The sequence below is a fragment of the Coptis chinensis genome, chromosome 7 (assembly GCF_015680905.1).
Source record: "Coptis chinensis isolate HL-2020 chromosome 7, ASM1568090v1, whole genome shotgun sequence".
NCBI classification, from domain to species: domain Eukaryota; kingdom Viridiplantae; phylum Streptophyta; class Magnoliopsida; order Ranunculales; family Ranunculaceae; genus Coptis; species Coptis chinensis.
Genome location: NC_141462.1, coordinates 73,679,647 through 73,703,638, shown reverse-complemented (window position 1 = coordinate 73,703,638; position 23,992 = coordinate 73,679,647). Strand labels below are relative to the sequence as shown.

Here is a 23,992-nt window from a genome sequence, read left to right as displayed (position 1 = left end):
GCGGAGCAGTGTACCTCACAAACTGCCAACATCTTCTCTATGTTTTCCAGAGTTGGATAAAGTCGCTTGGCAATCAGTGCCATCTTCCTCGCTTTAATAAAATCTTTGTTTTCCATCTTCTCCTCCACCATATTTTGGGCTCTTCTTGCCTCTTCTTTGTTGCAATCCATTGTTTGTAAATCAAGATCCAGTTTTATAGACCTCAATAGTCCGAATTGTTTGTAATTCCTTCACTTCACACCCAACTTCGAACTTATCTAGTTAGGTACATTTATTTCGGTACACTTCTTTTGTGCCCACCTCTCAGTCCAACTCTAGACCTCTAGTTAAGGTTTCGATCATAGTTCGGAATTTCAACTAATTACGTTCAAATATTATTCCAAGTCCATCCCCATTCTTATCTAATCCAAACTCTTATTTAATCCGAATTCTGATCTAATCTAAATTCTGATCTAATCCAAACTCTTATTTAATCCGAATTCTGATATAATCTAAATTCTTATCTAATCCGAATTCTTATCTAATCGAAAGTTCCAGTTTTAGTCGCTAAAGTCTTCACCTTCGAATCCAATTCGTATTTACCCCTTTTCTTCCCATTATTACTAAACTCCCCCTATATTTAATTTTAACTGTCTAATCCTAATATCGTGATTCTACTGGCATGCGTAGTCGAAATCAATTTTCGTATTATTACGTGACACGTTCGGTACAGTTTTCGCCAATCGAATTTTTTTGCAATTTTATTTCTGTGCATATTTTATTTTTTTTTCTGTGCATTTTCGGCCATCTTTTATTTAACTACATTGCGTCCCGTATACGTTGGTTTGATATTATTTCGTTCCCGCTAATTCACAAATTTTTTCCGATTGTCCGTTTTTCTATCGTTTACGTTCACACGACACTTTGTTATACATTCCGCTTACTCTTTTCTTATTCCAAGTTTTCCTTGATTTTTCTTCTCTTCTTTGCCATATGAACTTTGTTCGCATGACAAAGAGGGGATGTTTCGACCCCACCTACGCGGGCAAACGCCCATTGGTAGGAGTCTCCACTTTATTCGTTTAACCGTGCGGGGCTAAAGCCCACCGCAATACCATGGATCAATGTATGGCCCATTAACTCATGTGTCTAAGGCTGAACCTTAGCCACATGGCTTGCTACTAATGTACATTGATTTATGTCCAGATTCATTTCTTATCAAAGAGATAATTATCAGTTGAAAGTTATAGTCTATCACAATTACTTAAGCTACAAGGACTCTCTACTCTACCTATATAAATATCAAACTATTTTTCATTCAGAACTACGTTCTTGAGACTTAATCCCACCGATAATTTGGGTACGTAGGCAACCGAAATGTACAGTCTCATCATTCTCCCTATCACCGTCATTTTTCTAATTACTTTTCTACGTTCTTCGTCTTTTTTATCAACACTTGGTGTTTTGATAATATTTGGTCGAAACACATCACAAGGGCCAAATCACATGAGTTATGGTAGCTAGGTTATAGGATTTTCGTTACGTAATTTATTCAAGTGTCATACATTTATATCTCAGAATAATTCTTGTTCTATCTCATGCCAGTATATTTAATTGTACTGCACGTTTCTCGTTATAATAAAATCCACATTATCATGTGCCAATTCTATTCATTGCACGATATCCAAGCATCTCTATTTCAAATCTCAAAACTTATTATTTCACGTGTCAATCATATATTGCACTACACCATATGGAATATCTCAAGCTTTCATAAATACTACAATTTATTTAAGTAGCAACTCATAATAGTAATCAATCATGTAATGTATTCGTTCAATATAGTTATGCGAACTCAATTCACCATCAAAGGCACGCATTATTTCTATTTGTGCATAATATAAATAGTATATAAATAATCAAAATATATGTCCATTCTACCAATGTCAAAATGAAACGACTTTAAAAAGAAAGAACAACTCAGGTCCAAATATCACGCATAATTATTCGAGTCCAAATCACAAGTCAAGTCAAACTGATCGACCGTCAAAAGCCCAATATTTATATGTTTTACACACTACTCACGTCAAATCTTAATTAGATAATGACAACAAGGTTATACAATTTTCGACAATATTTTATTACTACATTTGTCCATATTCTTAAATATGTGAAAAATTTGAAAAAGTTAACATTCCACAGTTAACGGTCAATGTCAAAGTCAACCTATCATTTCCATGTTCAACAAGATCAGGGTCATAGTCATGGTTCATGGCTAAGGTCAAGGTGCATGGCTAATGGGCTCATGACTAAGGTAATGGTTAAGGTCATGGTTCGGACCCAACTAGCCAAGCCTATGACTCAACCAAATATTCAAATAATGTTAGCCGGATCCAACATAAAAGCCAAACCGAAACCGGCCCAACACTAGATTTAGCCCAACTAGAAATATCTAAAGGGAACAGATCCACTTAAAACAATAATGAACCAGCCCACAAAAATAAAAGAAAACCGGCCCATGTAAACAAAATTAGAACTGGCTCCAACCAAAAATAGAACCGACCCAACTCAAAAGATAATTTTTGGCCCAACACTAACAAAATAGAACTGACCCAAAGGAAAACCAACTAAGCCCAAGCCCAACCAAAATAGACTTGCACTGGTGAGATGGGGAGCACTGGATCTCTCTCCTTGTCATCTCCTTCCCAGCGCCAGCAACTAGTTTCCCAGCCACCACAAACCTCCACACACCACTCTACACAAACTCGGCCACCGAAATTGGTGAGGGTGAAAAACCCCACAACATTAATTAACACACAACACACTTTTGTCTGCTGTCGAGATCACTCAAACTTAGATCTCGACCTCCATCCACCACCGTCCGACGACTTCACACATCCCCACTCGACAGCCCTCGCCCACCCCCACTACCACCCAACATCATCCAACCAAAATAACAACAGTTCACTTAATCAAATCTACTGGGCGATTTCTCTAGTCGCCATTAACACCGGACTCAAAGCTTCAATCCGCCCTACTGTCCAGCCCTCAATCAACCTTCAACAACCAATAACCAACCAATAACCAATATCACAACAAAAAAAGGAGTTCAAATCATAATCCGAACGATTTCTTGCGACGCCATTACTGGCCTTTCAAGCTCTAACAGCCCACCCAATTTCAATCCCGACGTCCAACCAACACACCACATACAAAACATAATAAAAGTTCAAACAGTATATAGGGACGACTTCTCTGTCTCGCATTTTATCAATAGCTCTGGACAAAATTTTTGGAGACAGAGTTCCAGAGACAGAGTTGGTTCTTCAAACAATAATCAATATGGTAAACGTAGTTAACCCGAAATAACATGTCGTACTAAAACAGAACCATAACACACCAAAACAGAATCCTAATACAGTATGTGAACAGAAAAGAAATCGACGGTAACAAGAATTTTATAAAATAAAAAACCATAAAAATATCTACTCACCTTAATCAAAAGCTCTATGAATCCCTTGTAGTCCGATTCGTCGCACTCCAACGCTCTAAAAATCAAACTTTTATCTCCGCTTCCATTTTTTTTTATTTTATTTTAATCCAAAAACCCTATTATCTGGAAAAATGTATATATACCTGGGTTTGAAACCTAAGCCCAACACAAACTCGGGCCCAGAAATCAGGCCCACGTATCCCAAATCCAATTTAGCGAATTTTAAATTAATAAATAAATAAATATATACGTATTTTAAATACGGGCGTTACAGTCAAAGTCGATGGTCAACAACCACAGTCAACAGTCAAAGTCGATGGTCAACAGACAACAAACTCGTGTTCATAGCCATGGTTCATGGTTCATGGTTCATGGATCAGACCCAATTCAACTAACCATGGTTTAACCAACATATCATCAAGTTCTAAACCAATCTACCCAAAACCCAAAGACTAAATCCCAATAGTCTTTAGCCAACCCAAATGAACTTAAACAAAACTTAAGCCCACAAGTTTATATCTCGCCCAAGCCTACTAAAATTTGACAGATCTAATTCCACTAAACAAGACTTAAGTCCAAAAGTCTTTATAACCCGGCCCAAACTAACTCAACAAAATTTAAGCCCAAAAGTCTTTTAACTTAAAATAGGCACAATCCCAAAAGTCTTTAGCAACTTAACTTACTAAGGCCGAGAGCACCAGATCATGCTCTCGGTTATCTCCTCCAACAGATCAAAACTTTCACCGATCAGCCACCATAAAACACCAAACTTTGTCCACTCTAAACCCACCGATTTTAATCCCCCCTAAAAACCCAAACTTTTGACGTAACAAAAACCTAATTCCCTCACTCCTCAAAAATTCGATATCGACGCCATTAACGCCCCCTTCGGAGCTTCAACAACACCCACCCAATCAACCAACATCCAAACATCAATCCCTTAATCTCCCGACATCAACCAACAACTCATTCAATCAACCAAATCAATTAGTTCACACCACCATAATAAATGACAATTAATAACCGCGAAACTCCAATAATTTAACTTAACAAATTTTTGTTAGTATATAACCATCACATTAGAGTCAAGTAAATTTGAATTGTTATCAATTCACTTGTTCAACATACGCAGACAATTCGCAGACAGAGCATGCAAAATAACCATGGAACATCACAGACTGAATATAGCTTCAATTCTTCACAGTTTTAAAGTCAGTTTTATATAAACAGTAAACTTTTTGTATCGAGAGAACATTCAATAGAAAATAGAAAATTCAGTGAAAGATAAAATCTACTTACGTCTGTTGTGTTTACGAGCGGCGTGAAATAATATTAACTTGAGAACGAAAAATGCCACGAAACAATCGTCAGAAAGCAATCCTAATAATCTTCTTCTTTCTCTCTGTTTTCCACCTTGTGTAAAATTCTCTCTCTCTCTGTTAAAACTCTTGTGTAAACTCTTTCTTTTTCAAAACCCCCAAAACAAGGAAGAGGGTTTATCTCTTTACCCACGTTTTCTCTCTCCACTAATCTTTATCCTATTTTGTTTTATTTTATTTATTATTATTATTATTATTATTAATATTAATCATATATTATAAAAATAATAAATAAAAATATCCGAGTGTTATAAGCCACAACCCAAATTTTTGTTTGCAAACTTTCACTACCACACCCCCACGGCCCTAATTTAGAATTCTGGATCTGTCCCCCTCTTTTTTTTTGTAACTGCAATTTTATTTATGTGCTATTATGAAATGTACAAACAACCCTTAAGTCATTGAAAAGTAAACTATTAGCACAATGTGAAAACCTAATACTATAGAGAAGTGGTACGTGGTCAAATCCACTGAGCTAGCAGGTAAAATTTCTCTCTCCACCATCGGATGTGATCACCATGAAAGATCCGATGTCCCTGTTTCAAACTTTCAATACCAGTGTTTATACTACAGGTACCAACTAGCAACGTCGGTAAAAATGATACCAAAATTTTGGGGCTGACCCGTCAACATCAATGAGTTACTCACCTTATTTAAATCAGGTTTGCTAATAAAAAATGAAATTCTAGTGTTAGGGTCGGAAAATCACATATATATTATTACCGTAGTCCCATTTTAAACATCAATATGAGAAAAATGAGCTGTTACGTACTTTTACCGTTTTACGAAACGTAAGTAAAACAAATACAACAACGCATTAAGTAGATGGCAAAAAACACAGACGTAGACATGACGTGGCAGTAAAATCCGAATCTGAACAACTGTTAATACGAGGAATATTTATTTTGCACCAAGTCTTTATCCTTAAAATTTATCTTTAAAAACCAAATTCCATTCCCTTGATCCATTACTTTACTTGGGTAAAAAATAAAAAAATATTGTTTTTGTGGTGGGGTAAAACATTATATTCAGATCTGAAAGTTGGTGTTGTGTTGAGGTTACGTAAATAATAAGCTTTGTTTTTCCTTGCTTATTTTACAAGTTTTCTGTCTTTTGGTCGTTTGGTCTGTTTTTTTTTTTTTTGTTATAAGGTTTCTTCTCTCAACAATTTTTGTCTAATCAATTAAAAGTATGTGAATTTCAAGTGTTGGGTGTTTTTTAGTTTTGTGTTTGGATTGGTAGTAATTTGATTTGTATTGTGTGTGTGTAGGTGAATTTTGAAAGAAATGGCTAATGGAAATCATCAAGCAGTCATTAAACCACCACCATCTCCTTCCCCTTTGAGGAATTCTAAATTTTTTCAGGTAAAATTATATTCTTTTTTCGTTATTAATGTCATTTCATCGAGAATTGAGGTGCATTTACATTTACACGTGTGGGAATCCTACTTTCATAGTAGATCTTGGCATTGAGATTGAGATGTGATCGCTTTGCGTGGTAGTGTTTAAATGAGATCTGTGATTCCGTCCTTACATTATTGAAATCCTACTTTAGTAATCGAAACCAAATAGAAATTGTTGAGGTTTTGATATTAAGAGCTGAATTTCTGTTCAATTGTTGACTTGTTGTAATGGCATTATGGTTTAGTGCACCCTGAAATGCTTTCTAATTTTGGCTAGTACATTTATTTCCCAGGTTTTTGCTATTTGTTTATAGCAATTGTGAAAATCTTGTAATCATTCTCGCCCTGTTAACTTTTTTTAGTCAATGTGTTACTGAAAAAAGAAAAGTGGGTGGTTTCACATTAAGAGGAGAATGCATACCAAAATGCTATTTGCATGAAAATATATAAACTTTTCCAGCTCTTTGGCGTATAACACATTTCTTTTGGTGTTGCGGCTACTTTTTTAGTCAATGTGTTACTCTTACAACTTCTTTTTCTTCTCTGTTTTTTTTTTTTGTTGGCAGTCCAACATGAGGATTTTGGTAACTGGGGGAGCTGGGTTCATTGGTTCTCACCTGGTGGACAGACTAATGGAAAATGAAAAGAATGAGGTACTCAAGTTCCCTCTCTTTTTACATTTTATTTCTTCATAATAACCATCTGTAATAAAATTTGTGTAATCAGAGATGTAATTGAGTAGTGTGTATTTGATCTTTAAAATTTCTCTTTGTATGTTTCTTGTTGCACAGGTTATTGTTGCTGATAATTACTTCACTGGCTCTAAGGATAACTTGAGTAAATGGATTGGTCACCCAAGATTTGAGCTAATTAGACATGGTATTTTATCTATATTATTTGTTCTTTGTAACCCAAATGCAAACTGTAATGAATTGGCCCTGAGTATGTGTGTATTGTGGTAATTGTTACTGTGTCTGTTTGTTTGTAAAGCATGATATAGAGAATTTTATTTATTGTCATGGAAAACTTTGCCTAGATAGGATAAATTGTTGAAATAGCCAACCGTTACTTCTTGACTGGGAAAAAGGTGTGATTCCTATTGACTTAATTTTATTAAAGAAATTTTGTTACTTTAATGGTTGATCCCGGCAATTTGCTAACTTGTATTAATTAGAAGAATTGAATCTAAGTGAGTGACTGAATCTATCATTATAATAAGAACAGAAATATTTCTGCTGTTTTTTGTTCAAGATTGGGACTGAAAGATAACTAATGGATCCCAGTTAGCTAAATTCCTGTTAATCAATAGAATTGATCTTTGGGGATGGTTATATGAACTCACTAAAATGAACTCCACCACTTAACTCAATGAACTAGAAGCTGATTTTTGGTGGAGATGTTTTCTACACAATAGAGATCATCCTCACAAAAAATCAGCTCATTTGAAGATGTACAACCTCATCAAAAATCATTTAGAAAGTTATGAAATTATCCAACGGTCCAGATTTTTTTAATTTCGATACAATTTTTGACAAGGTTAGACATATTCAATTGAGCTGATTTTTGGTGGGGGTGTTCTCCATCGTGAGATGTACACATCCACAAAAAATTAGTCCTCAGTTCATTTTGTAAGTTCATTTTTATGAGTGGAGTAACTTTGGAGTCGCTATAAGGTGGAGTTCATATAACCATCCCCTTGATCTTTTGTCCTGTTCTACTTTTTGGCTTCTGGCTCATTTGGTCATCTTAAACCACATTGGTATTATTCTAGTGGGCGTGTTTATTCTATAACTTTCTTCTCATTATTTTAGTAGGTTTCGTCTGATCTAATTAATAACAAATACAAATGAAACTATCTGAAACTAGATCTGGTTGTCATCCGTGAGTTTTGTGTTTTTTTTCTTGCAGATGTTACAGAGCCACTGTTGATTGAAGTTGATCAGATATACCACCTTGCTTGTCCTGCTTCTCCAATATTTTACAAATACAATGCTGTGAAGGTACATAAATCTTTACTTTGTGCCTATATATTAAATACTCCGTCCTCTACAAAGCTGTATCGAGGGTGGAATTCTGAATCTGTTATTTTGTACACCAATTTTTCAACTAAGAACGATTGCAAATGATACAAGAGCCATATCCAAATTGTTCAGTGTCAGTACTGCACCTATTATAGAACTTGGGCAAATAGATATTTTAAGAAGTCAAACCATTACCTCTATCTGTGTTCAGGAATTTGCTGTCTTACCTGATTTACAACTAGAAGATTATTATTGATTGTGTTTTAGCATCACATACTCTATTTATGCGGGTATCTACACTGAGTTACAATTGAAATGAAAGCATATTTATACTGAGCATCTTTAGGTTTCTCTCCTTAAAAGTTTAATCAAGATATGTTGCGACGTGCTAATAAAACTTGTACCGAATGTTTAAGCTCCTTAGAATGTAAAATTTGGTGTTATTTTATAAATTAATCTGCTCAAATTACGTTGAAGAGTTATGCTTGAGAAAGAGCTGAGAGGCAGTCATAAACGGTTACTTTACTTTCGGCCTGATTTTCAATTAACTCTCAGCAAAATTGCTTTTGCAGTAGGGGTACTTGTTTAGACCCCCTTTTGGCCTGATTTTCAATTAACTCTCTGCAAAATTGCTTTTGCAGTAGGGGTACTTGTTTAGACCCCATCCATAGTTTGCCTTGTGCCTACTTAACTTGTAGCACGGTTTATTGTCTTAACTGCATTGCCCTGGCATGTGGAATCTATTTTGACTTGTGTGTCTCATCTTTCCAATTGTTCTTTCTGCATGTTGTGATAGTTCTACAATGTTTTACTGATTAGAGATGTGTTCAAGTTTTAGGAGATGGTCTGATTGATTTTCTGTATTTGATCTTGATCAGACAATAAAGACAAATGTCATTGGTACATTGAATATGCTGGGACTGGCTAAGCGAGTTGGAGCAAGGTAGAGGGACTAAGCAATTTCATCCTTACCATAACTTATATCGTGATATATCTGCATTTTTTTAATTGATCTTTTGGGACTTTCTCGACAGGATTTTGTTGACATCAACTTCAGAGGTGTATGGTGATCCACTTGTGCATCCCCAGACTGAGGATTATTGGGGGAATGTTAACCCAATTGGTACTTTCGCGTCTCATCGCCACTGTCTTGTTTTTTAGCTGTGTTTGTGTTTCAAAGATGCAATTGCCTGTGAGTTATTTTTTTACAGTCATGGTAGAGGATCACAATTACCTCACATTCACCAATTGACTGCTCAATTCCATTCTCAGTGATTTTATGTTATGGACAAGTTTGGACATAGATTATGTTTATGCTCAGCTAAAAAGACAAAAGGATGGCCGTAGTAGTACCTATACTAAATTGTAACCTAACTACCTATTGAACATTCATAATACTATTTTATATGAAGTACTTGCTCACTAATGAGGTGCTTTGTTATTGTATTAAAGGAGTCCGAAGTTGCTATGACGAAGGAAAGCGTGTTGCTGAGACCTTGATGTTCGATTATCACAGGCAGCATGGCATCGGTAAAATTGTTTAACCTTATTATTTTTAAAGTTAATGCTTTGGTCATAAACAACCAGGGATGCAAATTCTCATTGCTCCTATGTGGGTGGATTGTTCAACAGAAATCCGCATTGCGAGGATCTTCAATACTTACGGACCAAGGATGAACATAGACGATGGGCGTGTTGTCAGCAATTTTATAGCTCAGGCACTCCGGTAAGTTGAAATATTTTTTTCATGAAATTGTATCTTAATGTAGTGCTGTTATGTTCACAAAGTTAGACCATCGATAGCTCATTATCATATTTTCAGTTATCAGCTATATGTTGGTGCTGCTTACATTTTAATCTTGCTTGTTCAGAGGAGAATCACTAACTGTTCAAGCCCCAGGAACACAAACGAGGAGTTTTTGTTATGTCTCTGACATGGTAAGATTTTTTGGTATTTCTCATGGAACTCCAGGAAGCATAGAATTGGTCTAATGTAGATGTCCGCCTCTTATTTTTTGTTTTCTCTCATCAAAATTTGAAGGTTGATGGACTTATGCGACTCATGGAGGGAGACAACACTGGCCCAATCAACGTTGGTAACCCAGGTGTGTTAGACGCTTCTGAAAATATATTCTAGGTATATTCATTGTTTGGCTTATGACTTTCTTCAGCCTCTAAGTATTATTTTGTGTATATTGTAGGTGAATTTACAATGATGGAACTTGCTGAGACAGTGAAAGAGGTTGGTAATATTGTTTTTGGTTGATTGTTGGATAGCAATTTTGTATTAAACAAAATAAAAAAATAAAATAAAATCAAGTACCTACTCTGTCACATTTTTCCAAAATATTGGCACCTCAGCCCTACTGAGTAATGAACTTGGAAGAAGTTGTAAATTTGAAAGATTATATAAGAAATGATGTGGTTGAAACTTAAATTTTATCCTAGATGGGATGATGGGATGTATTCATGGAATCGATGTCCTTGCCACTTAGTTTTATTTAAAACTACTTGGTTTGGTTGCCAACATGTATTTTGGTTTTCAATGAAGAGTCTGAGTATTTTCACTTCTGTACTTAATTTTTTGAATATGTCACACTGTTCTAAAAATCGGTCTAGGCGGTCTCTAGGCGCTAGGCGGTGCCCAACCGACTCGCCTAGGCCCTAGTCATTTAAAAAATCGGTGAACCGACTAGGCGGGTCTAGGCGGTCTAGTCAAGTTTTTTTTTTTTTTTTTTTTTTTTGAATGATTAAATGTCGAAAAATAAAGGCCCGTATAAGCCTAAAATTTGAATGAGTTTAAAAGACTCAAGTCTAATGTAAATTATATGTCACTATAACAAAGAATATGTTTTTATATGAAGTCAATATTCCTCAACTATTACGCATTTTTGTAATAAGTATCTTTGTTTGTGTTTATTTTTTGAGTTATGATAAACGATTTTCTTCATTTCTTGTAGGATATGTGTGTATTACTATATATATTAGGAAAAAAAACCACCTAGCGCCTAGCCCGTCTAGGCACTGCCTAGAAGGCCTAGGTGCTAGGCGCTCTCCCACCGCCCGACTACCGCCTAGCGTTTTTTAGAACACTGATATGTCATAGCAGGTGCTGTTTAATTGGGAGTACTTTGCAACATATTTAGTCACTCTGAGTTCTAGCTTGATATGTTTCTAATAAACAGTTTTTTTTTTTTTTTTTTGATAATTAGAGGGGAAATTACTCTGTTGTTGATTTATGTTTTCATTGTATAGCTTGATCTCATTTTGCTTAATCATGTAATGCAGCTCATCGATCCTGAAGTGAAGTTGGTAGTAACTGAGAACACTCCTGATGATCCACGACAAAGGAAGCCAGATATTTCGAAGGCAAAGGAGTTGCTCGGATGGGAACCCAAGGTCAGTTTACGTGATGGCTTGCCTTTAATGGAGGAGGATTTCCGCCGAAGACTTGGTGTTCCCAAGAAGTGATACTACTCAGATGGTGGTTTTGAATAAATTTTTATAGGCGAAGTCCAATATGTGTTCCCTTATAATATTATTATAGATAATAAACGGTGACTGTGTCATGGTTTCTTGTGGTTTACTTGAATTTGAACTACATTAGCTCTATAAAGATAGGAGGTTTGCTTTTCTGGGTCCAATGAATTCTTTGTCGCCCTAATTTTTGTTTGAGTGGACATAATAATGACAGTAGTGATAATTGTTATCTTTGTTAAGCCTGTTACTTTTTTCTGTTCCGATGGATTTTTTTTTGGCTAATACTTCACCGCCCTGGTCCTAGTCATCATGGATGTCATGGAAGGTTGTAGTCACCATGACATCCATGAAATCGCCAACCCATAGATCTTTAAAATTGCAAGAAGGGCATAGATCTTGTTAAACGAATCCATTGCAGAGCTAAGAGATTGATTTTACTCTTAGTGACAGATGGATAATATAAGATGCAGTGATGTTATATTACTTTGGAAAATTTGATCCAACTGCAAAATTTGGTGACCGTATAAGCTCTGTTTGGCTGCAAAAGAGTTGGTATTACGTAACATGGTTTTGGTGATACAAGCAGGTAGACGGTAGAGGTACAAGTTAAAGATGATATTCACAGAAGAACCATATAAACAGTGGCCACCACTATCTCTGATAATAATAGCCAGCATACAATTTGTTTTTTTTCACTTTACCCAGTGGTGTCAAAGTTACGCTTGAAGATCCACCCTGGTAGTGGAGGAACCAAGTAGCAACAGTACTAGTAGAGCCTGTCCCATCTTCTTGGGCTGAACACGACTATACCCAAAGAAGACACATATGTGTGAGTGTCGGAGTGGCCTCCATACGCAGTGGTAAAGCTCTGATTGGTCCTTCCTGACCAAATTTCTGAAGGTGAATAGCATAAATGATATGACTAAGCACGTCTGAGTTGTCTCATTTTGCCGCCCACAGAAGTACAAATAGGATCAAAGTTAATACGTTGAAGGATAAAGTTTTTAGATTTTTGATAGGGGGCAATAGGTTTTGCTCCATAATTTACCAAAGGTAAGTTGGAACAATGAGTTCTAGCTCTACATTGAAGGCAGACGTTACAGAAAGTTCCTAGACATTGTATTGCACCAAATGAGCATGTCAGCATTCAACCAACACTGGAAATTGGTTTGCTTAACATTCTCAAAATAGGAGTAGGTAATACTGAAATAAACAAATCAAAGGCTAATGAGCTTAGCTACGCTGCATGTTAAAAACAACAGGTTCCACCAGAGAAGCTTATACACTGGGAGTCAACATTGGGAGAATCACACTACTAGTCAACTAAATTACTTATTCACATTCATCGTCCAAACCAGGCATCAGCATCACGTCAGCACCAGTACTCCATAATGCTTCAGCTTTCACAACATGCTTTCATCGAGTAAAAGAGGCATCATTATGGATTCACTGAAAGTCTGAAACTATGGTATAAGTTAAAAAAACACTTGGAGTGATAAACGGCATTCATTGCCTGCTTCTTTTGCTGTTGATGTATCCACGAAGATGGCCTATCTGTTATCGTGCACTCCTGCAGTCCTACTTTGCCTATAGACATCCTAAACCCCCTTTCCTCCTCAAGGTGGGAATGGATCTCAAGACCTTGCTCCCAACCTCCAATGGCTTGACCACTAGCATACTGAACACCTCCAACCGCAGATCTACTTACTACTACATAAACTACCTGCAGTGCTGCTATCCTTCCACATAATCTGGATGGATGGCCAGGTCCCATATTGGACTTCATCTTGGAAAGATTTCAGATGGAGTATAGGCCGAAGAACAGGATTTTAAGCACAGTTATTTCGTATCATATATTTGCAGGTTTGCTATACGACTATATGTTCAACAGTTTTGAAGGAGCCTGTTCTATACTTAAAGCCTTAAAGGCGAAAGTAATGTCAGTTGAAATGTAGAGGGTTTTGCAGGAGAACTTTCAACCTAGACGAGACACTCAGTTAGTCAGTTGTATTTGTTTAAACTCCAACTTTAAACAACTTCACCACAGATATTTCTAGAACCAAAACCATTTCAACGTCTCCTATCATCATTTGAGAAATAATTTAAACCACGTAGAAAAATAAATTTCACCCAAGAATCACCATTCTCTTTGATAAATTTAATGTTTCATACACCTCGAGTTCATCACATGTGCACACACTACCATCCGATACTTATTTACATTCCCAGAAACAAAACAAAAACCCAACAACAACTTTAAATGAAAATGAGCAAGGCACGCTTTTTTAAAAAAGAACTAGCAAAAATACTACCAAGTAAGTGCTAAAAATGATAGCTGAGCGGCTAAGCCTCTGCAGCAACTTGAATCTGTGGTAATTTTTTGTTGCCTTTTATTGGCTTCTTCCCTTCTTCATCACCTTCTGTTTTCTTTTCGATCTTCACAAATATAGGTTGAGGTTGTGCCATAACCTGCCCGGCCTTTAGACCACCCCATTTTGTCTCACTCTGCAAATAAAATGAAGTGCAGTCTTATTATATTACAAGAACTATAACAAACTAAACCGTTTCCCTTAATAACTTCTACTATCTCCACTACTTAAATTAAACATGGTTAAATAAGTGCTTGAATCAAGTAACAGGGACGGTAAAACGTGGTGGTAAAAGCAAACAGAGAGAGAGAGAGAGAGACCCATGTAAGAGTGTCAAACTGATCCTTTGAGTAACCAAGCTGTGAATATATCCTCAAGCATAAATTAGGAGCAACAGGAGATAAAGCAACTGCGATGATCCTCATAGCTTCCAGTATAATCACGAGATCCTACACAAGAGACACCAAAGGGTTACCCTCAATTAAAATGAGAACACTTGAACAAGAAAATATTCACAATCTGTCTGATGGCTAGACAAGTTGCACAGGATACACCCATATTAAACTCCACTTGTCACAGAAAAAAAAAAACACTTTGCAAAAGGAAACACTGGATGATCAAGAATAGCTGCCTTTAAATGCAGTTGAATTTATTCAAAATGTATCCTTATTACTTCATACTCTTTAGTCTTTACACATTTCTGTTTGAAAACACGTGATGGATAAAAATGTATTCAAGAGAAAAACCTTTGCAGCAGCTTCTGAAGCCACACCTCCTTGCTTAAAAAGAGACCATGGTGCGTGCTCATCCATGTATAGATTTCCAGCATTTCCTATTTCTAGCACAGCCGCACAAGCAGAAGACAATGAAAGTTTCTCATAGTGGCCTCTTGCTTTTTCTACCTACATAGAAGAGGGAAATGGTAAGTCACTAATCACTTGTTCAACACCAATTAATCAACCGAAAAAAATGCAACCAAATACACAAAATGCAATTTACAAACTACAAATGTAGGCAGAGTGGTCACCCTTTGTTATGGACAAAAAATGTGGTTACGTCATTAGTTGAGGTGTTTCCATTATAATAGGAACTACGATCTCAAGATTATGACATAATGGTTTCCATTAGTTGAGGCAGCACTATTATCGTGTTCCTTGTTTATTTAATTATTTCTACTTGGATATACAAATTGATTTTGGTGTCTCGAAATCATTTCTTCTTATTGCCTCGTTACGATTCCTGTAATCTTGTGTTCCTTCCTACCTTGTGAGCATTGAAACTGTACAAACACTTTTTGCTAATTATACAGTAGGACATTAGGTTTGTAGAAACCATACAATGAGCCTTACTTTCAGAGTCTCTTCTTGGAAGCACACATAGGATAGCTACCTCAATGAGGATAACAGGCGTTAAGCAGAAGAACCTCCAAACTTTTGCATACTCCTCTCAGAGGTGTGAGACGTTTCAGGGTATATTCGTACCAACTTCTCCAGGATACCGAAAACTATACATAGACCTGAAACTCTATGCCGGAAAGGGCATCCAAAGATCCTTTGGAAGCAAGGGATTGTTCATTTCTTTGTTTTTCTAACCCACCCACCCACCCCCCCAAACTTCTTTGTTTCACACAAGCTCTCTCAATTCAGAATACGAATGGCCTTGGAATCTTCGGTACACCACCTACAAAAGTCTTTACGAGCTCTGTCTATCTTATCAAAAATTTCCTGAAGGACTGTATAAACAGACAGGGAGAAGACAATTTTCATCCATTGCTGGCTTTGTTATACATCTTGTCCAGGGCATAACCAAAATTTCCTCCCTTTCTCTGATAGAAAACAATTGGTACAAGCAACTAGTTCTCATTTGTGTTGAACTTTTTAACCCCAACTCTCATCAGCATTCTTTGATGTTTCATCCAACACTTTTGCTCAAGAAAGCAGATTTGTCAAAATTGACCACTGTCCAGAGGCGTCTTAATATTCCTCCATGATTCTTTTCACGTTACCAGCTCCTTCCAATGAGGCTTTTGCAGATTTGTTAATGGGTTTTCTAAAAGAAACAGCTCAGAGAAATTATTCCCTTAGGTGCTTCCACACAAGAAAAACCCCATTCATCAGAAAACCGATCCAAAAATTTCCACTCTGCCTTGTCATATATGCCTTCGCACCCAACTTAAATGCCAACCAACCCTGCTTCTTATTATATACAACTCCACAATATATAATGAAAAACTATCTGGCCAGCCCCATATTACCTACACAATTTTACTCCTTCACAAAGGCTCCTTGAAAGGGAGAGGCATTCTTTATAAAGACGACATAGAGTTAACTGGAGATTCAGACTGTCATAAAGCTCGGAAGTTCTAATTTAGCACAGTATAGCATCTAGGTTTTACCAGAATTGCTTGTGTGTGCATGCAACATCTCCAATGCAAAGAACTCAACTTAACGGGATGGTTGTAGAACCCAATTCATTTGCAACAGATGAAATTAACTTTTAAATAAAGAAGCAAGTGGTAGTCCTTACGAAGTTCTCTACATTGACTTTGAAAGAATTTCCTTCAGCTGCAGAAGTCGAATCGACTGCCAATGTTGATTGACAGTTTTTCTTTAGAAGCCCAAGTGTTCGATTAAGAAGATTACCTGGAAAACCGTGTAAAGTTAAAACTATGTTAATTTCATACATCTCTCACAACAATAAGAACTAGGTTTAAAACATGACAGAAATCTATGACGCTAAAAAGAAATATCTTATCGTATCTATGGTCAGCTGTACAAATCTTGTTCCACCAGTCAATGAATCAAATATCTGGAAGGTCATTTTATCCTAAAATTGTGCCTTTCAATGTTTAAACCAACTCTTTGAGGGTCCTCCTTTGACCAACTCCACAAACCAGCCATGCAAAGTTGCCCTTTTGAAAACGATATTGGGATAGAAAAGTTATCTCGTTCAGAGCCTTTCTGATTCAGTCCCACAATTTCCTCTCACAAACATGATCTAAAAACTGTCAAGCAGTAGTCAGACACATATACAGGACATAGGGACCCATCGCCACCTACAAGATCCTATGATCCCAAATTAACCCTACTAATTACCTTTTTTCAGTAAAAGATCCAATGACCTAATCATGAGTGATAAGTATAACTCCATATGGAGTTGGCTCAGTCCGTGTTGTTTTCAAATTCTCATAATATGTGGGACAAGTATGAAGGTAACAAAATAAAATGGAATGCTTTGAATACGTCAGTAGTTTGAAGGCTTTCTAGTGAACCAATATTACCATGACCCAACCACCCAAGCATCTTCTTCAATCTATTCTTATAAACTATGAAATAAATGATACAGAAATGGGTGTAGCAAAAAGTATAAACAGACACGCAGTTCAAGGTCCAGTCACCAATATTTGTAGTCACTTGTTTGACTACTGGAACCCAATATGCTTTTTCTTATCAGTAAATAAGAAAAATAAGAAATTGCCCTCACACAGGATCAACTGGAGCCCAACATGCTCACATGTACTTTAACAGTGGTCGTTGATTTTACCAAATAGGTTAATTTGGTTACTACAGTTAACCTAATTAATCAAGTATGTCTTAGGAACACTATCCGCATCATTGATAAAATAGCTCAGAAGTACACATACCAATGGTATTGGCAAGATGCGCATTGACAGTATTTATGAAACGGTCTTCTGAATAGTCGCCGTCACTTCCAAATTCCATTTCCCTCAGGAAGAAGTACCTAACTGCGTCTGACCCAAATCTATGCACCAAATCCTTTGGTTCAAGTGTATTACCAAGAGATTTCCCCATCTTCATGCCATCCTATAATTTTCAAAACAAAAACCAATGCTGCATGAAATGAAAATAAATACATGAGATATAACATCAAAAACCCCTTTTGTTCAACAAAAACATGCTCCATTTTTCAGTTCACAAATTCAAAATTGTTGAATTTTTGTCTACATGAAAGTTAGAGATAAAATGAGCTACTGAGGAAGCAACAAGGTCAAACACCAAATAACCATATCGTCATTATTTTAATTATCGAGGGCTGAAAAGTCCAAAACAGGCCCTGAAGCATAAAAGACCACTGAAACCTTCAAAACCACTTTCTGAACAAAATTTAAAATATGAAATCCTCACACGTATTTCAAATATAAACAAATGTAATTACATTAAATCACCACTGTACGACGGCTCAAGAACACCAGGTACATGTCCTCACAAATTTCCAGATTCCGAAAGATCAGCACAAAGTTTTTGTTTTGCATGATTGTCAAGAACATTCTATGCAATTTGACAAAATAATTCCAGAAAAAGCTACAAATAACCAAGATTCAATGGCAAATAAAAAATGTGGATACATGAACTTGAATGAAAAGAATACCTTCGTCAGGAATCCATGTCCAAAAACCATCTTAGGAAGGCTGAGTCCAGCAGACATTAACATAGCAGGCCAATAGACTGCATGAAACCGCAAGATATCCTGCAGAGAAATAAGAAGAATCTCTTTCAGTGACTGCCCATGAAGGAAAATACAGAATAAGAGAACTGCTGCAGCTTGAAACTTCAGAAAAAAAATAAGTTCATTTTCCTAATAGGATTTTCGATCTATTACAGAACAAGATGGCAGTTATCTTGCAAATTGCAACTAAATATAAAACTTGTGATTCATAAAGATCTGATGAATGCAATATTAAAATTGGGCATCCAACTCAAAATTAATTAGCAATGAGTATAGAGACCCCAGGATTTTATATTATTATGCAAGGCTTTACATACCCAATATGGGATTAATAATCTCAACATGCCCCCTCACATGTGGTGTATTTTGAGCCAAACACGTGAACAGTTTTTAAATGGGTGATGTGGAGCACATAGGCCCTGCACTGATACCGTATTAAATTTGAGCATCCAACTCAAAACCTTTTTGGCAAAGAGTGGAGAGGCCCTGGGATATTTATATTATCATGCAAGGCTTTAGATACCCGATATGGGATTAATAATCTCAACTTGCGAAAGTACGAAACTGACATAATTAATCTCAAGTACCTAATATATTCACCTACAGTTCATCAAATTTGAAGAAATTAGTAAAGGGAGTGAGCTCAAGAACGAACTACAAGCAATCCCAGTCATACCTTGCCTATTAAGTGCAGTGAAGCAGGCCACCCTGAAGATACTGCGTCCTGTAAAGAGGCTGGTTTCTCCTCTGCTGATAGTGCTGATATATAACTGTTGAACAGACAGGATATTTACAGTAGAAGACCGTATCATGTAGTAATCATAGTCTAACAATGATTCTATTTCATACTTCAACGGAGAAATTATTACTAGTCCGAAAATAGTAAAATTGGAGGCTTTGCTCTATCTATCTAGAAGAATATGTTCAAATTCTTCCGATACAAAAAACTTAGCTAAATGGCATGCATCCTACAAAAAACTTAGCTAAACGTGGAGCCATAAATTTATTTTGAAGTGCAGACACAGATGTAAAAGCAGTAAGAAATATATAAATAAAAACAAATTGAAGCAAAACAGAATCAGTGAGCTTGATGTCATAGATGAAGTAAACTAGCTATTTGAGAGGTCCATCTCCCAGTTTAATCCAAGTTTTGCAAGTTGATATAGTGCAAGTTCTAAATACAATACACCCAAAGTTTTCATTATTTGCAGGGAGTTCATCCTATACAATAGGTTGTGTGCCTACACATATTCCAACAAATTGCAACCCCAATCACAGGGCGTTAGCCTTGACAAAGACTAACCAAACTTCAACAGACTACTGTTTAAGTAATGTTGCCTCTCATGGTAAACCCTTTATAAGCTATGTAAGAAGGGCAATCCATATTCTCCATAAAGCCTGTCTCTGTTACATGTTCAGGTTGGAAACACGGACGCATTACACATACTAACTATGGTTTTTTATAACCATAAAGAGACTAACAGCACAACTTACTTATGTGGTCGCAACTTCACCGCATGCAAAGTAATTTATTAGGAATAAGACGCTTTGTAAGGTCTTGAGCAAAACAAACAATTGTGCGACTAAAGAATAGTAATAGTATTTTGGACTAGGTTATTGCCCCCTACTAGATGGGATGATTAGATTTATCCCCAGCAGATTGGAAACAAGGGTCTCTCCCCACCCCCACCACCCAAACATGGCACATCCAAGTCAATTTTGGGTTGACCGTAAACCATAAACCTTGTGGTCAAGGTTCATGAAACCAGACCACTTCCCTTCGCAACCCAAAACAACCTTTGACTTTGCCAGGACCCAATCCATCATACTTAAATAATTACACCGGAAACCATATGTCATCATACGACGGATTGTGTTCCTCTTCATCCTCAGCCCCACAATCACTAACCACCAGTGCTATGAAGCACATACATTCCTCTAGAGGCAAATTATTGGTGTCTGACATGTATACATCACCTTCGCCCCCCAATACGTGTTCAACATGTGTCCAACACACGCAGGGACACTTTTTATGTTTTTTTTTAGTGATAGAATACTTTAAAAGAAAACATGGCCAGTTAGGGGTTCTATGCTCGTGGATTAAGAAAAAGGAGGCACAACACGCGACTGCACTCGAAGATTGACAAGTCCTTTTTATTGTTATGTTTTCAATTCTTATTGTTATGGACTTCTATTTTGTTGGAACTTTGCTTGCGCTTTTGGACATGTATGTTGCTCCTTAATTGGACATGTTTTGAACTGTATTTTGATTTGAATTTGGTGGAGAGTGTTTAATTTCAGTTAATTTTTTTAACATGTTCATGACGTATACATGTCCTACTTTTTTGAAAAATGTCGTGTCCGTCTCACGTGTTGGTGTCCATGCTTCTAGACCACCACCCTCCATAACAACCGGCCACACCACAAAAAATTACACCAAAATTTACAAAACCTCATAACTAAAAATCTCAAACTAACAAACCCCATCACTAAAATCAACAAATTAATAAGGTGTTGAAGAATTTAACAAAATTGCATCACTAAAAGAAAATGGAGTTGAAATATTTAACCAATCGATCCATTGACTATTGTTATTAAGAGATACAGAGACTCCAACAAGTCTTGGTTACTACAATTCACTGGAAATAAATACTAGTTAATGATTAGGATTACCCCCCCTATCTGTAATTATAACAACTAGGAATACCACCTACTTACCCCTAGTATTTTTTTTTTAAAAAAAAAGTAAAAAAGAAATAGCCGTGTCTTTGTGTCCTACGGGTCTAAATGTTTGTATTTATACTAGCCTGGGGAACCCTTCATATAGATCACCTTGTCGGGCACTGACTCGCCTACCTGTGTCAACATTACTTAGTTTACAAGTAGTGTGCAATTGTAATGGAAAAATAGGTACTTCCTGGTGTGCATTTACTTGTCTAGACATCAAAAGTATGATCTAAAACACCTCCAACAATCAACTCCTGCATTATGCAATGTTGCATCCTAACCTCAAGTATTGTTGTCAAGCTAAGATGCCTAGCTTCAGATGAATATGTTTGTAAATAACTGAAGAAGAGACTATACCCCAATAATGCATCGAACCAAACATAAATAGTTTGCTTATTGTCGTTGGGCACAGGAATACCCCAATCCAGAAATGCGCGGGAAATAGAGAAATCTCTCAGGCCACTCTTGATCCAACCTTGCACCTGAACAAGTTTATGCTTTAAAGATATTATACCTCAAAGAGTTTTAAAAATCCACAAGCATACTCAAAGATGTCTCTTGAGGATAAATTAACTAAAGTTGAAAGAGCAGTTTTGCATAAACAAAGAAACTAAAAGAAACTTTAGCATTGACAATGAACGTACCAAAAGGAAGTATGAAGCAACCCATTCAGTAGAAAATATATGACGATGAGATATTAAGTTAGAAAAAAATAACAATTTAAGGCATATTGTGAGCAAATGTTTATATTAAATCATGAAATTTTAAAATGAAGCACTATCTCAGTTTCAGAAAGACCAAAGGCGGAATGAGGCCATGCAGTGATCCCTAATAGCAGTTAAAAGATTGTGCTTATAAGTAGGCAGTAGAACTTAATTGTCCTTTTTCTTCCTCTTCTTCTTCTTCTTCATTTTCATTTTTATTAAATACATTTCTCATTCGATCTCTAGTTTCAATACTAATATCAATTCTACCAAGTTACAAGGAAAACAAACTCACAAGTCTCTCACCTCATTTAGACGGAAAGAAGGCTGCACGAAATCTGGATTTTTCACGAGAACTTCCTCCAGAGACTTTTGATATTTTGACAAGGCAAAGAAGTAGTTATCCTCTTTCCTTGGGATGCAAGGCTTTAAATGGACAGGACAATTGTTGTTCTCAAGCAATTCTTTTTCCTCCTGTGGGCTTAACATAATAACAGATACAGAAAAGTACAACCAATGTTACATACGAAATACAAGAACGATTCTCACTAAAAAGAGGAGAAAAAAAATAAAAAAAAAATAAATAGATATCTTGATAAGGTTGCCCCCTCCGCTCAAGTAATTGTCAAAGACAGTCTTAAAAGACCGAGAGAGCTCCCTTTACAGTAAAACTATCACTTGATATGTCCAACCGCAAGTGAAGAAACCAAACCAAAGAATAACATTCTAAGACAAGGACGACTGTAAAGAATCGAAATACAATATGTATAAATTGAACATGATAGAATGGTTAAACTGCAAAGGGAACAGTTACCAAGAGCATAGAAGTACGTGTGGCATACATCCAAGAAAATAAATTTTGAAACTGGTTTGTCTTACGAGTCACAACGATTATCAGACCAAAATGACTCAATTGGATGGCTAGAACCTCAATTCTCACATATGCTTCTTTGAGCTCATGCTTTGAGATACAAACATTAAGCATGATTATTCAAGCACGCAAATATTTTCAAAATGCAAAAGTACCACCTTGTACTCCTCACAGTTAACGCAATAAAGACCCTCATATTCTGCACGGTAAATGTCACCACTGGTTAGAACTCTAGAGTAAAATTCCTTAACAATCGCTTCATGGCTTGGATCAGTTGTTCGAATGAACTTGTCATAAGCAATATCTAGCTGTAAAGACAAAAAAGAAGAAGATTTACAATGCGTTTACATAAAAAAAAAAAACAAAAAAATCATTACTTACATCATTCCAAAGCATCTTATAAGCATGAGAAACATTGTGACAGTGTTGACTAGGAGTGGAACCAGCAGCAGTGGCAGCTGTAGCAATTTTCTCCCCATGTTCATCCGTGCCCGTAATGAATATAACGTTCTTTCCCACTAATCTCTGCCAAACAAAAAACGAACAAAAAAATAACAAGTGGCCACCCACGATATAATTCAAACATAATGAAAATGAGGGTGTGTAACCTGGAAACGAGCTATAGCATCAGCAGCAATGGTAGTATAAGCACTGCCCATGTGAGGTGGGGCATTTACGTAATAAAGTGGTGTTGTTAAAACAAATGGCTCCTGTTTCTTCATCTGTTTCTCTGTGTTGTTATTATTCACGTTCAAACTGCAAAACAAAGCTGCTTTCGAACAAGGAAAAAGGTTTTGAGGATGAGGAAAGAATCTTGTGTTTGTACAAGTGACTAGTGAACAACTGAGGAGCAGTCTCACTGCCATGTCTTGTTTTCTCAAGGATTACAAAAAATGCCCATCGCCCACAAGTTTAACCGGGTAGTAGGGGTGATAATTTAGCCCACGGGCGCTCAACCCGCCCCGACCCGGCCCTCAAAATTGCATGTTAAAACCCTCAAAAGTTAGCCCCCCTGAGGGGCGGGCCGGGCGGACTAGGGCCTAGGCTCTGAAGCATGAGCCCGGCCTTCAATAAGCCCTCACTTGGCTCTCATACGTTTT

The 23,992-nt window shown here is 36.6% G+C and overlaps 2 protein-coding genes across 4 annotated transcripts; one reads left to right on the top strand and one right to left on the bottom strand.

The window, feature by feature from the left end:
• The first annotated feature begins 5,675 nt into the window (after positions 1–5,675).
• Positions 5,676–11,985, top strand: LOC147488796 (UDP-glucuronic acid decarboxylase 6). Of its 3 annotated transcripts, none has more exons than XM_086571623.1 (13): positions 5,676–5,908; positions 6,122–6,215; positions 6,820–6,906; positions 7,045–7,132; positions 8,162–8,253; positions 9,153–9,217; positions 9,309–9,397; positions 9,727–9,804; positions 9,907–10,000; positions 10,146–10,212; positions 10,316–10,379; positions 10,476–10,516; positions 11,563–11,985. In XM_086571623.1, the coding sequence occupies exons 2-13, from the start codon at positions 6,138–6,140 to the stop codon at positions 11,743–11,745; spliced, it is 1,026 nt and encodes a 341-aa protein (XP_086427749.1). In that variant the 5' UTR covers positions 5,676–5,908; positions 6,122–6,137; the 3' UTR covers positions 11,746–11,985. The 3 variants fall into 3 exon arrangements, with proteins under 3 accessions (XP_086427749.1, XP_086427751.1, XP_086427752.1); XM_086571625.1 differs by having other exon boundaries at positions 5,898–6,040; XM_086571626.1 differs by having other exon boundaries at positions 5,905–6,002.
• Positions 11,986–13,878: 1,893 nt separating this feature from the next.
• On the bottom strand, positions 13,879–23,851 carry OVA1 (methionyl-tRNA synthetase / methionine-tRNA ligase / MetRS (cpMetRS)). The gene is made up of 12 exons (XM_086570878.1): positions 23,501–23,851; positions 23,274–23,417; positions 23,051–23,200; positions 22,328–22,495; positions 21,675–21,799; positions 19,267–19,360; positions 18,513–18,611; positions 17,767–17,947; positions 16,650–16,765; positions 14,870–15,025; positions 14,444–14,572; positions 13,879–14,259 (listed from the first exon to the last, which is right to left on the bottom strand). Exons 1-12 carry the CDS (start codon positions 23,756–23,758, stop codon positions 14,098–14,100), a joined length of 1,782 nt encoding a protein of 593 aa, XP_086427004.1. The 5' UTR covers positions 23,759–23,851; the 3' UTR covers positions 13,879–14,097.
• Between the last annotated feature and the right edge of the window lie 141 nt (positions 23,852–23,992).